Source organism: Telopea speciosissima, chromosome 7 (assembly GCF_018873765.1).
Source record: "Telopea speciosissima isolate NSW1024214 ecotype Mountain lineage chromosome 7, Tspe_v1, whole genome shotgun sequence".
NCBI lineage: Eukaryota > Viridiplantae > Streptophyta > Magnoliopsida > Proteales > Proteaceae > Telopea > Telopea speciosissima.
Window position 1 is genome coordinate 60,323,619 of NC_057922.1, and position 15,451 is coordinate 60,339,069.

Below are 15,451 nucleotides of genomic sequence, written 5' to 3' on the forward strand. Positions count from 1 at the left end.
GAGCTGTTGACAAGGGTGTTTATCGGTTAGTGGGCAAGTTAATCTACCTTTCTCACACACGACGACATTGCATAGCATGCTTGTGAGTTTGGTGAGCAGTTCATGCATGATCCCTATTCCTCTCATATGGGTGCAAGTGGTCGTATTTTGAGGTATTTGAAGTCCGCTCCAGAAAGGGAATCCTTCTATCTCCCACGGGTCACCTTAAGATTGGCCTATATCGATGCCGATTGGGTGGTTCTCCCGACAGAAATCTATCTCTCAGTTCTGTTCCTTTGTTGGTGGGAACCTTGTCACATGGCGTAGCAAGAAGCTGAATGTTGTGGCAGGTCCGTCTTTGAAGCCGAGTTTCGTGCGATGGCCCAAGGAATTTGTGAACTTCGTGGCTTAGAGGATTATTACAGGATATCGGTGTTGCTGTCCATCTTCCCATGATGCTTTATTGTGACAATAAAGCAGCCATTAGCATTGCTCATAACCCCGTCTCCAGCATGATCGTACTAAGCACGTGGAGGTTGACCGACATTTCATCAAGGAGAAGCTTGAGGCCGGCCTCATTTGTGTTCCTTTTGTGAAGTCTCGATCAACTGGCTGATGTGTTCACTAAGGACCGAGTAGCAAGTCTGTTTCATCCTATCTTAGTCAAGTTGGGCATGCATGATATATATGCTCCAACTTGAGGGGAGTGTTAGATATATGGCGAATACGTGGGGGTATTCGGACCTCTTTTCTTTGTTATTTTATTAGTTTTGTATTATGTGGTTTAGTCCCACATTGCTACCACACAGATGTTTACTGTTTTATTACTCTTATAAATAAAGAGTGCTTGGGATGAATAGATCATCCAAGCTTTCCCTAATTTTAAATCTGTCCACAGTAACTAAGAAATAGAAACTCTAACTTTGCAAGGTTTCTAAAATAGAAACTAAACTACTCCTAAATCCCCACGCATAAAGCCTCCATGCAATCTGATCTTGGCACCCACAGGATCTTCTAGGAATATTCCCACCAAGTTAAATATGGGGCTGTGACACTGTTCACATGAACATTGTTTTGGCCTCTTCTTCTTCATGTTTTGATCTTACATCACACTGTCTCCATAATAGCTGTAATTCTTTCTTCTTCTTCTTTCTTTAAGAAATATAGGTTATTATATGAGCAACGTCCTCATCAATAGAGTTACCCTATTTACTGTCATGATTACAAGGTTGTGTTTCCTGCCACATGGCAGACCTAGAGGGCATGGGTAGGTCCATATGATAGAGGGCACCACACCCGTCTTGCTGGTCAAATTTCAGCCTGAAACAAGCTGAGGAAGTGATTAAAAAGTGAGGTTAGAATTTCATAAATAAGAACAAACAAACCATTTCAGAATAACGGAATCTAGTGGCATTTTAATATTTTTATCACTTTTGAACATACTTTTAAGGCCCTTTCTCCTTTTCTTTTTCCATTGGGATGATACTTATCCAGTCATATGGATATAGGGTCTTATATCACATGGCCATAGATGACCATTGCTTGTACAAGGACCCAAGAAACATCTCATATATCATATTTTGAAAATAAATATTAAATATTGAATTTTTTTTCCTTTTGAATGTTGATCTACACTCTATAAGCAGTAGCTAATCATCAAAGAGAGGAAAACCACATGTTGGTTCCATATAAGGACTTTACTCAAATGATGTTTTGAAAAGAATTTAAATAATGCTGAAAATATTAGTCCATATGTGCTTCAAATTTCAAATGACATGTAAAACATCAGCCACCTTCTTTAAACAATCAAACTGTCTCTGACATGGTGACATGACTGAACACAGATGGCAGAAAAGAATTGTAAACCAAAGTTTTTACGTGTTAATAGAGTACTAAACTCCAAATGGTCCACTTCATCACATAGCGTATCTATACCCAATGCACCAAAATCCAGCATACCCAACAAAGCACCAGAAAGTTACCTGATACTGTAACGGGGAGAGCACCATAGGCAACAAGCTTTTCTAGAACATGCATCGCAATTTTTCCAGAACCACTTACTACACATCTGGCAATGAAAATTCAAAAAGGATCAACAAACAAATATAGCAATAGCTTTCTGCTAGCAGTTAAAGTCTAAACAATAAGATAATGCTCATCACTCGGTGAATCAATAAGTAAACAGATTCTTAAACAAATCGATCTTTAATAATTAGAAGAAAAAATCATATAAGAAAAATGCCCACACAGGAGAGCAAACAAGTAGTTTTTAATGTAAGGCTAGGTAGGAACTACCCTAACCCCAATTAGGATCACAGGAAATAGCCATTGGTTTCAGTTCTGATCTCAGATATGAGTACTAACTCAACAGTAGGTAAACAAGGGTTATAACAGTCCCTTAAAGCATCAACAAAATCCTTCACATGGAGGAAATAACTCCAGCCCAACGAAGTAAACAACAGCAGCACAATACCCATTATCGCATAGCATAAAACAGAGGTTAAATCCAAGAAAAGTTGAAGTAACAGAATGCTAACATGCAACCATCTGATGGGGCTCAAATTCAGGTTGAGTGATGCTTCTGATGGTGAGATGGATGCTCCAAAAATCAGCCAAAACTGAGGCCTAGGGGCTGAGAGTCGCAGGATTACGAAATTAGAAACTAAGTTCTCAAATTAGAAACTTAGTGGAAATAATCCAATTCAGCCAGTAGATGTACATCAAAATAGGATCGAGTGGCGCTCTCAAGGTGCTGATTTAATCCTCTAAATATCAGCCTTAATGAGTGGAAGGTTGCTGAGATCTGATGAGATGAAGTTGTAGCAGAACTACTTGGTGAACAAGACAACCGTAGGATTGATTTGGAGGTTGCTGGTCGGTCCGTTTTACATTTTGTCTCCTCTCCTTGAATGAAGTCAAGTGGATTCGAACCACTTCGAAACCTGTCCAATCACGGGGAAGCAAACTTTCTATCAAACAAAAAACAGCTTCCTCTCCGACGCCGGCCTGGAATGGGAATTCTACTTCGATGGGGTTTACAAAGCCCCAAAACTGGGCCAAATCTCAATCGAGTGGATGTCATGTTAGAAGAATGTACTCCAGAATACCGGTCTTTTTGGGGGTATTTTATGTTATTAAGTGTTTAGTTGGCTGTGTGGGTTTAGTCCCACATCGCCTAGCTTATGTAAGTTGTAACTTCCCCTCTATGTCTTTGTCTCATTAAATCAATCAATTCTATTATTTTCTTCCCTCTCTCTAACCCACGGTTCAACCAACATGGTATCAGAGCTGGTCTGATCTAGGTTAGAGAGAAAAACCCTAATTTCTCCCTCCTTTCCTTCCAATCGATCTCTCCTCTTCTTCTCCCTTTTTCTCATTTTTTCTTGCTCCTGTTGTCCTCCTTTTCAGCACAAAAACAGGGGCAGCACTAATGAGGTAAACATCATATCGATGATTTAGTGCTGCCCCCTTTCTCTCCTATCATTTTTTATTAAAAAAACAGCTGGAAGCCTCTTCTACGATTTTGGGGTTCCTCCTTTGAGATCAGATCTCGATAAACCTGATCCTCTAATAGAGGAACACCCTATGCAGCCTTTTTCCAGCCCTATGTTACCCTATTCCTACACCTAACTCCCCTCTTTTCTTTCTCTCCATCAATTATTATTTTTTCCAGCCTAGATCCCCAAATCGATTTCACCTTGTCAGGGTTTTTCAAAACCTTGACTCCAATCGATGTTGGGGTTTCCTTTGTCAGATGCAGCCAATATTTCATGGATATTTCCCCCCTGATCCAAGCCCTAATCGACCTCAGTTTGAACACAATCTAATGGCTGGATCTGTCCCTACAGCAAAATCTTCTCACCCTACCTTTTATGGTTCCCTGTTAAAACCCTAATTGAAATCGACCTTAGGGGCGCAGGTTTGAATTCATGCTGCCTTTTTTTGAGGGATGATTACTCCACCTACAGAAAACACTCGACCTCAGTTTTTTGCCTCTTTCCAAGAATTTGAAGACCCCTAACCCCAATCGATCCTTCTTTTCAGGGTTTTTTTCAAAACCCTACCCATATCGATTTTGGGTTAGGGTTGTTTGCTGCTATTTGGAAATTTTTGTTGGTGTTTTTACCATCACGAAGGACATTCTACTTCAACTATTTATGGCTTGAAGAAGGTCCACTGCCCAAGATAGCTGCTGCCCTCATTATCTGCGATTTTTAGGTATTTCTCCCATGTGAAGATCAAGTCTCAATTACCAAGGAGATTGGTCATTTGAACTGGAGATCCATTCCAGCAGTTGTTGGTCAGCAAGTATTACAATAAGCAAGCACCTTTGACATATCAGCCTCACCTTTGTTGAAGACCCCTTCCCTACAATTGATATTCACTTTCAGTTGGCTATAATCGATCTAAGGGGTAGGGCGTCCACAGTTGCTAATTTTTTGAGGATAGTTTTATCAACATCAGAGGAGTATACAGCCCATTATTCAGCATCTTACATCAGGTTTTTTAGTAAAAAAAATCCAGTTCATTCTGTTGGCTTGGTTTCTTCAATTATCAAGCTGTTTTTCTTGTTCCTATATGGCTGGCTGCTTCAACTACCTATGGATTTGTCTGGTAATTTATCTTATTTGGCTGGTTATTATGAGCTTCACTACCTACCTGGCTGGTGTTATTGATTGGCTTCTGTAAGCATGATTGGTTGATGTGTTACTGCTGCCTTCATGTGGAATACTGCTGCCCTATAATTGTGACTGTGTTTCCTCTTATTGGCGATTGAATTTCTCTCGTTATTGAAGACTCAAATCTACTACCCTGGAGATCAGCCTATTTGGGATTACCACAGTGTGTTCCACGATTTTTTGGTTGCACCTACGAAACTATTCGGTCATGTGGAGCCTTTCTGGTTAATATCCGGCATACTTTGGAGCTTGCATACTAGCATTGTTACAGATTCAGATCTGATCCAGTTTTGTTGAGGCTACTTCCATTCATTGCTGTCCGGATATCTTCTTAGTACTGTCTAGCATGTGGGAGTTTCTACCATGGAATCTTTTGCATAATTGCTCCTCCCTGTTTGAAGATTGAACAAGCCTTGACAATTGGAGCATTTCCTTACTTCGAATCAGATTTGTATCTTTTTCAGATCTGAATATTGGGGTTAGGAGTTTCTCCCCTGCAGGGGTTTCCATTCAAAGTGTTTGTTTGATTGATGGAAGAAGGTTGGAGCTTTCTATGTTACCCAAGTTAATCCTACTCCATTATCCCACTACTGTTTTTCCTTCACCACCTCCCAAAACACACCTTTGGCATTACCCATAACACCCTTGGAAGTTAATGGTATTCTCTTCTTTACCATTTCTTCTTTTTTCCATTACACTTGGCAGCCACTGAACCATTCTGGAATGTTATGTTTTGCCCTATCTCTTAACCTAATCTCTCTTATGTCCACGTGCACTACACGTGAGGGGGGATTATATACAGTATACCTGCAACCATTGCAGAGAGCAGAACATGCAGGGACACTTGGTGCAAAACATAGAAGGTCAGAGGTTTCACCATTGCCAATAAGTATCTACCTTGTTATTGGGTTACGTTTGCCGTAAGGGGGAGGCTGGTGTTAAAAGTTTTGAAGATGTTTGGTTATTGCCTGCCCATATGAGGTCCTACAGTTTGGTTGTTTCCGCTGCTTGATCTTTATTGCTGCCTGACTCATCTGCTTGCTGCCCTAGTTACTTACCTTCAAGATTATCAATCAGAGATTCATCCTAGACAATTGTTGAAGATTGGTAACAATTGATCAAGTCTGCCCAAGTTTGAAGGTCTATTTTTTTCAAGTTCTTGAAGATCTATTTGGGAGCTACATTCCTTTTGGAGCTGGATTCTGCTACAACTTATTTTTCCCATTTTTCATTCAAGTTGGGCATTAGTACCTTGTATGCACCAACTTGAAGGGGAGTGTTAGCATTGTTATGGAGAGAGTTTTTTCTTTTAGAGTTTTTTTCTTCTTTTAGTCCAAGCTGGATCTTCCTTCTTTCTTATTTGTACAATCCAGCTTGAGGGGGAATGTTAGAAGAATGTACTCCAGAATACCGTGGGGGTATTCTAGTCCTTTTGGGGGTATTTTATGTTATTAAGTGTTTAGTTGGCTGTGTGGGTTTAGTCCCACATCGCCTAGCTTATGTAAGTTGTAACTTCCCCTCTATTATAAATAGAGGCGGTCTTTCTCTCATTAAATCAATCAATTCTATTATTTTCTTCCCTCTCTCTAACCCACGGTTCAACCAAGATGTCTCTAGGGAGAAAATAGATCCCCAAAATACAAGTTTCATTGGCCCTCCAGATACTTAGATATGTGGACTCATGTGTTGCAGCAAACTGAAAGGAGAAGACCCAGTCGCAAGGGCTGGAAAGGCCTTCTTTGATCACCAACTAATATCAGCAATGTTGGGGGCTTCATTATAGACTTGAGTGGACAAACAGCATCCTAAACAGTGGTCTCAAACGGCCAGAAAAATAGAAGTCAGAATAAAGGAAGAGGGGAGATCGAGTGGAAGAAGGGAATAGGGGAACAAGGATAGAATGGGTTGAGTCTCTCACTCTTCCCTGGGCCTCTCATAGGTCTCTTACCTCACTGCATCTCACAGCATTGTATTGCACAAAGCTGTGAGATCGAGTAGAAGAAGGGAATAGGGGAAGAAGAAGGAGAGAATGGGTTGAGTCTCTCACTCTTCCCTGGGCTTCTCACCCTCTCATAGGTCTCTCACCTCACTGCATCTCACAGCATTGTATTGCACAAAGCAAAACATCATTCATCTTCATTCAATTGTTTGGGAGGACCTAAGGTCCATTACATTATATACAACAAAACTTGCCTAAAATCTCCAATGATAATGCCCTATGGGCACAGGTTCTCAAGGACAAATATTTTCCGGAAAGGTCAATTTTTTATCCTAAGGTTATGTCTAAGAGAGGATCTTGGCCCTGGAATAGTATTGCCCACATCCTTCCCACTCTGAAGAAGATTGTTATTAGATCTATTGGAAATGGTAATTCCTCCTTTTTTTGGTTTGATCCATGGATTCTTAATATCCCAAGGTTTAGCATCTCTCACTGTTTGGGTGGTTTGAAACCTTTAGATCTTGTAAATTCTTTCATTGAGAACAACAATTGGAATTTGCATTCTCTTTTTTCTCTTTTACCTACAGATTCCTCAATGCTAATGTGCATATTTCGGTGGCAGATGGTCATGTGTTTTATCCAAAGATGATCATTTCTCCACTTGACTAGCTGCTATATTTTTGAGTTCTTCTAACAAGCCTCCAAATATTTCTAAGATTTCTTATGGTGGAGTTTTCTTTTGAAATTTCCATTGCATTCAAAATTTAAAATATTTTTTTGGCGTGTCTTATATGCAAGAGTTCGGGTCAAAGCTATTATCTCAAAATGGAGTCTGGTAGACCCCTACTGTGTATTTTGTGGTTATTGTATTGAAACCACATGGCATATTTTCCTATCGTGTGATTGGACTAAGCATGTCTGGGCTGTAGGTCCCTTGGGCTTGAGAATAGAGTTTCTCTCCTCTTCATGGTACTAAATCTCGTTTCGTTTCGGTGTTTCGGTTTGACCGAAATTTCCAAGATACCGAAATTGTTGAAATATGGTATTTTTCTGTGGGTGTAAAATGCCAAAAATGACTGAGATTTCCGAAATTTTCGAAACGGGATGACTGAAATTACCGAGATTTATGAAATTTCTGAAACAAGATGACCGAAAATTTTGATATTTCACCGAAATATTCGAAATATTGCATTTTTTCATATCGAACTTGCGTTTTGTTTCAGACAAGTCGAGACACTCGAAATATTCGATATCTCGACCAAAATTTCGCGAGTTTTAGTACTATGCTCCTCTTCCTCGTTGGAACAACTTTGCATTTCCACTTTGCTAAAAAAACAATTGGACAAACCGATTCTCAAGTGATTTTTTTTTCTGTGTTTATTATTACATGTTATTTTATTTGGCAACATCAGAAAAAGGTAGTTCATAAAGTGTTGTAATATCGGTTCAGGGGTAGAATAGTCATAAGGGTATTTCTATCCTTGTATTCATTCCAGAATGTTCTCTTTATTATAAATAAAGATGGCTGTAGTCACTCTGACTCAAGCCAGTATTCACGGAATTTTACATGGTATCAGAGCAAAAAATATTCCGAGGATATGGGAATTAAGTTTTTTTTCCCTTTTTTCTTTTGAACTAGAAGATGGAGTTACAAGTCAGGAACAAGAAGTGGGACAGATTGAGCAACAACAATAGGTGTAGGGGTAGAATAATGTGCAGCCTTACACTCGGGGAACTGATTTTCCTTTGGACGGCCCTCGGTACAAAGAGACCACCACCACCGACCCTACACAATCGACATCTGTTCCTGCTCCAAGTCTTGCTCCTAGTCATGTTTTTGGTAAGCCACCTCCTGATCCCAGGCTTGATTTACCCATTACTATTCGGAAACCAAAAAGGAGTTGTACATAGCATCCTATTTCCAACTTTGTATCATACAACTCTCTAACTCCTGCTTTCCATGCTTTCGTATCTTCTTTATCCTCTGTTTCCATCCCTAACAATTAGCAGGAAGCAATAGCCAAATAGAAATGGAAGGATGCGATGAATGAAGAAATGTTTGCCCTTGAGAAGAATCAGACCTGGGATTTGGTAAGTCCTCCACTAGGAAAGAAACCGGTTGGTTGTAAATGGGTCTTTGTTGTGAAGCACAAGGCTGATGGCTCAGTGTAAAGATACAAAACAAGACTCGTAGCCAAAGGGTTTACCCAAACCCAAGGAATTGACTATCAAGAGACCTTTGCTCCTGTAGCAAAGATAAATACTGTGCGGGTTTATCATCTCTTGTGCTGTGAATCGAGGATGGGAACTCCTACAACTTGATGTGAAGAATGCATTCCTACATGGAGATTTGGAAGAAGATGTTTACATGGAGATACCTCCTGGCTTTACCTCTTCAGAGACTCAGGGAAAGGTGTGTAAATTAAAGAAGGCTCTTTACGGTCTGAAGCAGTCACCAAGGGCTTGGTTTGGACGATTCCATAAGCAGAGCAATGCTGACCATACATTGTTTGTTAAAAGGATGGGATAGCAAGTGACCATTTTGATTGTCTATGTTGATGACATAGTGATCACGGGTATGAAATCCAGAAGTTGAAGACATATTTGGGCACTGAATTTGAAGTCAAAGATTTGGGGAGATTAAGATATTTTCTAGGGATTGAGGTTGCATATTCAGCTAAGGGCATATCTCTTTCCCAAAGAAAATATACCCTGGATCTATTAAGTGAAAAAGTGATGCTTGGGTGTAAACCAGCAAACACCCCCTCTTGAGCCCAACACACATTGGACGAATAAGGAAGGTGACCCAGTGGACAAAGGTAGCTATCAGAGGTTAGTTGGCCGATTGATATACCTCTCACATACTCGACCAGACATCACATTTGTTGTGAGTGTTGTCAGTCAATACATGCATGATCCTCACTCTTCTCATTTGGAAGCAGCATACAGAATACTTTGTTACCTCAAGTCCTCTTCTGGAAAGGGAGTCTTGTATTCTTCACATAACCATCTCCGGATATAAGCATACACTGATGCAGATTGGGCTGGCAGTCTTGATGATCAGAAGTCCACATCCGGATATTACACATTTGTTGGAGGGAACCTAACTACTTGGAGAAGCAAAAAACAAGTTGTTGTAGCTCGATCTAGTGCTGAAGCTGGATTTCGAGCTATGGCACAAGGTATTTGTGAACTTCTCTGACTCAAGGGGCTTCTTCAAGACTTGGGGATGAATGTTGATCTTCCAATGCGGCTCTACTGTGACAGCAAGTCAACAATCAGCATTGCTCACAACCCGGTCCAACATGATCATACCAAACATGTTGAGATTAACCGGCACTTCATCAAAGAGAAATTGGAACAGGGAACAATTTGTATTCCGTTTATCCAGTCTAGTGAACAAGCTGGCTGATATCCTTACCAAAGGGATCAGCAATAAGTTATTTTTTCCTATTGTTAGCAAGTTGGGCATGTTTGATATGTATGCACCAACTTGACGGGGAGTGTTGTAATATGGGTTCAGGGGTAGAATAGTCATAAGGGTATTTCTGTCCTTGTACTCATTCCAGAATGTTCTTCTCTTTATTATAAATAAAGATGGTTGTAGTCACTCTAACTCAAGCCAGTATTCACGGAATTCTACATAAAGCTAGGTTGCAGGTCTACTGGGCCTGAGAATAGAGTTTCTCTCCTCTTCCTCGTTAGAACAGTTTTGCATTTTCACCTTGCTAAAAAAACAATTGGACAAACCGCTTCTCAAATGTTTTTTTCTGTATTTATTATTACATGTTATTTTATTTGGCAACATCGGAACAAGGTAGTTCATAAAGCTGTAAAAATTGATCCAATGTGGGTTATCCAGAACTGCTTTAGATGGTTAAATGACCTTAGGATTTATTCCCCATCCCCATCTATCCCTGGTGATGTATCTAAGTTTAATGTCGTTGACAAACTTATATTATCTTTGATTAGCTCTCTTCCTGTGTCGAATTATCCTGTTTTGATTTGCGCAGGATCTGCTAAGTTCTGACTCAGTCCTAGACAGAGTGGGGTGGACATACTACATTCTGTTAGATGGACATATTGTTTTGACCGTTGCAGGTTTTTTGGAAATGACCAAGGACTTGGAAGCTGAAGCTCTTAGCCTGAAGAAGGGACTTGAACACGTGGCACATATCAATTTGGATATAGGTGAAATCTGGTGTAACAGCAAGGAAATCACTCATTTTTTGCCGACCCAGAAGGATCCATGGCCTTGGTACTTTTTGGTACCTGTTTTTTTTTTTAAGCTCACAAGCATGATACCCGGGATTCGGATCAGTGTTAACCCCTACCCATACATATCTACCCTCTCTTAACTTTTTAACTCATTTTGCCTCCTCTAGAAGGCATTCTTTTGTGTATCAAAATACTTTGTACTTTGGACCTTTTCAGTTATTGATTTTCCATACTATCAAAAAAAAAATTCCAGCAATGGGGATTAATAACTTATTCCCCAAGCAATTACATAGTTGCAATTTAAAACTAATATTAAAAAAAAAAAAAAAGACTGAAATAGAGACTTCTAAATAAAAGCTAGCCTACTTTCCAAATCTGAAATTAGACACTAAGCAAAAATAGGAAGTAGATAATATGCTGGATTATTTCTTCTCCACGCAATGTGGTCTTGGGCCCCACAGGATCTTCTAGAAGCATTCCCACACAAGACAATATGGGCTGTGCTCAAGGTACTAAAACTCGGGTCTCGACTCTCGATACCAACTCGGCCCTTGGAAAAATCAAGTCGAGTCGAGATCTCGCTGAGTTGGTGCATTTTTTTTTTTCCGACTCGAAGCCTCAACTCGGTGGGTTTTAGACCTAGTTTGGGTCTGAAACTTGGTACGCACCTCGTAACCTAACATAGCAGCATAGCCTCAAGAAAAAAGACGAAAAATACCATAAAATCATTGTAATATGATTCCTTTTTCTTTTTATTAAATTTTCAAGTCTAACAAATGTTAGTATAAGCTAATTCTAGTCACCAAACAAAATAGAGAAAATTACTTGGACACCCCCTAGACTATTGCCCGTTTTCTTACTATCCCCAACTTTTCAAACAATTACTTGAACACTCCCTGCATTTTACCATTTCTTTCAAGTAGGTCATGTCCGTTAGTTTAGCGATGATATCATCGGTTAATTTTTTTGTAATGTCTAAACTACCCTTAAAGGATACTGAAGTGACAGATTTACCCCCATTCTCCTTCTTCTTCTTCCTGCAACCAAAAAAAAACTGGCAGCCATGGCTGCTGTTTCAAAAACCATTAGGGCATCCTCGAAGATTAAGCCCGAAATGGAGCCGACACCGCCCGTACTCTCGCATCCATCTCTGGGTTCCTCGTCTGCGATGGCTGAAAAGTACTCTGTGAAACCTTAAAAGGAATTTTAGAAGGTTGAATCGGCACTTCTTTGACCTGCATCTCCTCTTCACTGTCAAGCCTAAAAGGCCGATGCAAAGCTTCGTTGAGAAAACCATTGGAACCATGAGCCGACATGGAGCCGATTCAACCTTCTAAAGTATCATATGCAAATTCTTTTTCTGCGGAGGCATGATGAAAAGAATCTTAGCAGCAGCCATGAAATCCAGTTTCTCTAATTGACGATACACATCATCATCCCTTATTGCAGCATCTTGTTATCATTTTCATTGTTATTTCTTTCGAAGACAATGGAGTTGTTGGAGCAGAGAGGCCTGGGATGGATGACGCGTGATCCCCCTAAAAATTGGACCCAAAGGTCTCCTCCCACGAAAAATGTTCTACCCATCTTATATAAACATTTCTGAACTGCACATGACACTTGTTCACTCCTCAAATTCAAGGAACGAAGAAACCAAGGATTAAACCTAACGCCCTGGTTAATATCTTTCATCAATTATGTCAATCATGTGCAGCAAAAATTTGAGGAATAAGACACCAAATAATGGTTTATCTATGACTTTGAAATTCAAGGAACACAAAACTCGTGATGAATGTGAAGAGGAAAAAGACAAAATTGAGACCTAACCACAGTATAAGGGTTTAACAAAGAAGGAAAAAAAATCGATTAAGGGTTTTGGGTTATTTTGATTTGAAATTTGTTTAAGAAAAGAGGATTTTTTCTGAAATCGATTAGAGTGTCAAGTAATTGTTTGAACAGTCATGTTGCAGGGGGGTAAATCTGTAAATTTTACTGTTTTCTATTGAATATGTGATAAGGGTAAACTGGACTTTTCCATTCAACCACTAACAGCAACCTAACACCGCCAGGTTTCAGGGGGTGTCAAGTAATTGTTTGAAAAGTTGGGGATAGTAAGAAAACGGGCAATAGTCCAGGGGGTGTCCAAGTAATTTTCTCAACAAAATACTAAGAGATTTTCTTTATCATTCAGCAAAAGAAAGAAACCCTACCATCATTGTATTTGGATATAAGTGTAACAATTTACTACATCTTACGTAATTACTTTCACATAGGCATGATCATGAGGATTGCACCTAATGATTTGGACATTAAATGCCTTGTCTCATGCCTCAGCATTTCATAATATTGCACAATTTAGGATTCATGTTTCCACAGAAAATGAAGACTGGAGTATAAAGACTATCCCAACAAAAGTTAAGAATAACAAAACTTACATGATATAAACAAAGAATGAGATAGTTGGCAAATTAAACAATAATAAGAATAAAAATTTGATTTACAGGTCATAACAATTCAAAAACCCAATTTCAGTCCTGATGTTATTTGCAGCATAAACAGAAATATAGTCATTTGAATTTGGGTTTTGTCAGAATATTCTACTGTAACTCTTATATAGATTCATATGATCCAGTCCAAATATGGTTTCAATTTTAGTCCCATTGCACACCTAATACTTTGGCAGAATATGTTTGAAATTGAAAACCATGCCAAAACCCTTTATCCTGGTTTAAAAAAAAAAAAAAAAAAAAAATAAAAATCAAGAAATTATGCCAAACAGTAATGCAGTTCACCAATAATAAAGATCCAATGGACTTCAAAAAAATCCTGCAAACTCTCTATGCATAGCTTCCAAGTCGAGTTAGAAACCTTAATCCTTTCAATTCTTTATCCATTTCCGCAAGAATAAGTTGGGCAAAAAAAACCTGCAGAGGACACGTGAATTTGCGAGATCAGGATTTAGTAAAAGATTCTGAAAAACAATTTATACTGAATAAGAGAACCAAAAAAAAGAAAAAAAACTGAGAAAACAAATCTTTATCAGGAGATATGACTTACCAGGCCATAGCCAGTAGCCTCAGTTCGAAGGCTAGAACCAGACCAGAATATCCTTGGCCCTGTAAAACTTCCCTGCATAAGTAAAGCATACATATGAAATCCTAAAGACAAGATCAAAACTCACCATCAGTGGACAAATTCACAAGAACAGAAGCAGCAAACAATAATAAATAATTTAATTGATGCAGTAATTCAGAAGCTTTTGAGGAGACCACATCAGCTGAAGATCAATTTCGCCACCCCTCTAGATATTTTGAGATTTTAATGAGCAGAAAGCAATGTCTCAAAAGATCCAAAGAAAAAGTAATGGATGCATGGGAAAGAAACAGTTGCTTGATATGGTGAAACATAGAGCATTCCACAACTAATTGTTCCACCAGAGAAGATAAAATACAGAATAAAGATGGGACACCCTCCACATATGTCAATGCCCCTTCATGATAGACTTGGCTTTATTTCACCATGTGGACAGCTCTGTTTGGGCAGAAACTTGACATGTGAGCAGGGTACCTTGGATCTAAGTATCCACCAAAGTTCCACCCTATCTGACTTGCCATGTGACACAATTAGGTGTACGGACCAGCTAGGAATCTATCGGTGGCTCAACCATCCAACCATTGCCCGATTAGGTAAATTATAGCTCATAACAATGATATATATACTAATAACCTTATATTGATAACTGTTGTTATTGTTAAACGGTGGTGCCTGTGCTGCATAGTTCGAGGTCTCGGTCTTGGGCATGGTTTCGGCCAGCCCAAAAACCGAGTTGTCTCAGCAAGATACCGAGATCTCGGCCATGTTTATGCATTTTTTTTTTAATATTGGCCCTTGGTTTCGGGGGCCATAAGACCTAATTAGGTCATGAAATTTACAGGACAACCTATTTCAGGCCTTATAAACATAGTGGAACCCTTAGTTTTTTAAAATCACACCCAAAATGGTAGTTTGACATAGGGCCCTAAGTTGGTAGTGTATGCTGTATATATATACTGATTTCTAATATGGCATATTCCACACAATTTTAAGTATTAAAAAAAATTCAAGTGAAACAATCTAAATAAGCAATTGGAATGAAAAGACATCAAATTATATAAACCATTTCATAAATCATGCATATAACATTGTGTTGGAATATGTAATCCAGAATACCGTGGGGTATTCTGGTCTTTTTGGGGTAGTTTTATTCTTCTTACGTTATTAAGTGTCAGTGGGCAATGTGGGTTTTAGTCCCACATCGCCTAGTTTAGTCTCTTTGTAATTTCCCCTCTATTATAAATAGAGGGGCTTACCTATGAATGAATACAACAAGTTATTATTCTCTCTTTTCATCTCTCTAAAGTTACTGGTTACAGGTCCTAGGTTTTCTACATGGTATCAAAGGCAACCAATGACTGATTCTCTCCAAGATTTGCAATTTTGAGAGTCGTTTCAAGGTTCTCCAATTTATGGAGAAACCCTAGTTCATAGAAAGAAAAGAAGAACTAGGGTTTCCTGCTCATTTAATCTTTAGCAATTTCTTTTTAATCTTCCACAGTAGTTGCATGCTGGAATCGCAAGGTTGAAGAGGACCCTTGGC

At 39.1% G+C, this 15,451-nt stretch overlaps 1 protein-coding gene across 3 annotated transcripts in view; it reads right to left on the reverse strand.

Moving 5' to 3' along the window:
• LOC122667211 (NADP-specific glutamate dehydrogenase-like) overlaps positions 1–15,451 on the reverse strand; it is a 34,799-nt gene that overhangs the window by 13,048 nt on the left and 6,300 nt on the right. For all 3 annotated transcript variants that reach the window (XR_006333775.1, XM_043863453.1, XM_043863454.1), the window contains exons 8-10: positions 13,873–13,944; positions 13,684–13,739; positions 1,962–2,047 (exon numbers count right to left, since the gene is read on the reverse strand). Coding sequence is in view for 2 of the 3 variants with exons in the window: in XM_043863453.1 (XP_043719388.1) it covers positions 1,962–2,047; positions 13,684–13,739; positions 13,873–13,944 (214 nt within the window). In the remaining variant the exon portion in view is untranslated. The remainder of the gene's footprint in view (positions 1–1,961; positions 2,048–13,683; positions 13,740–13,872; positions 13,945–15,451) is intronic.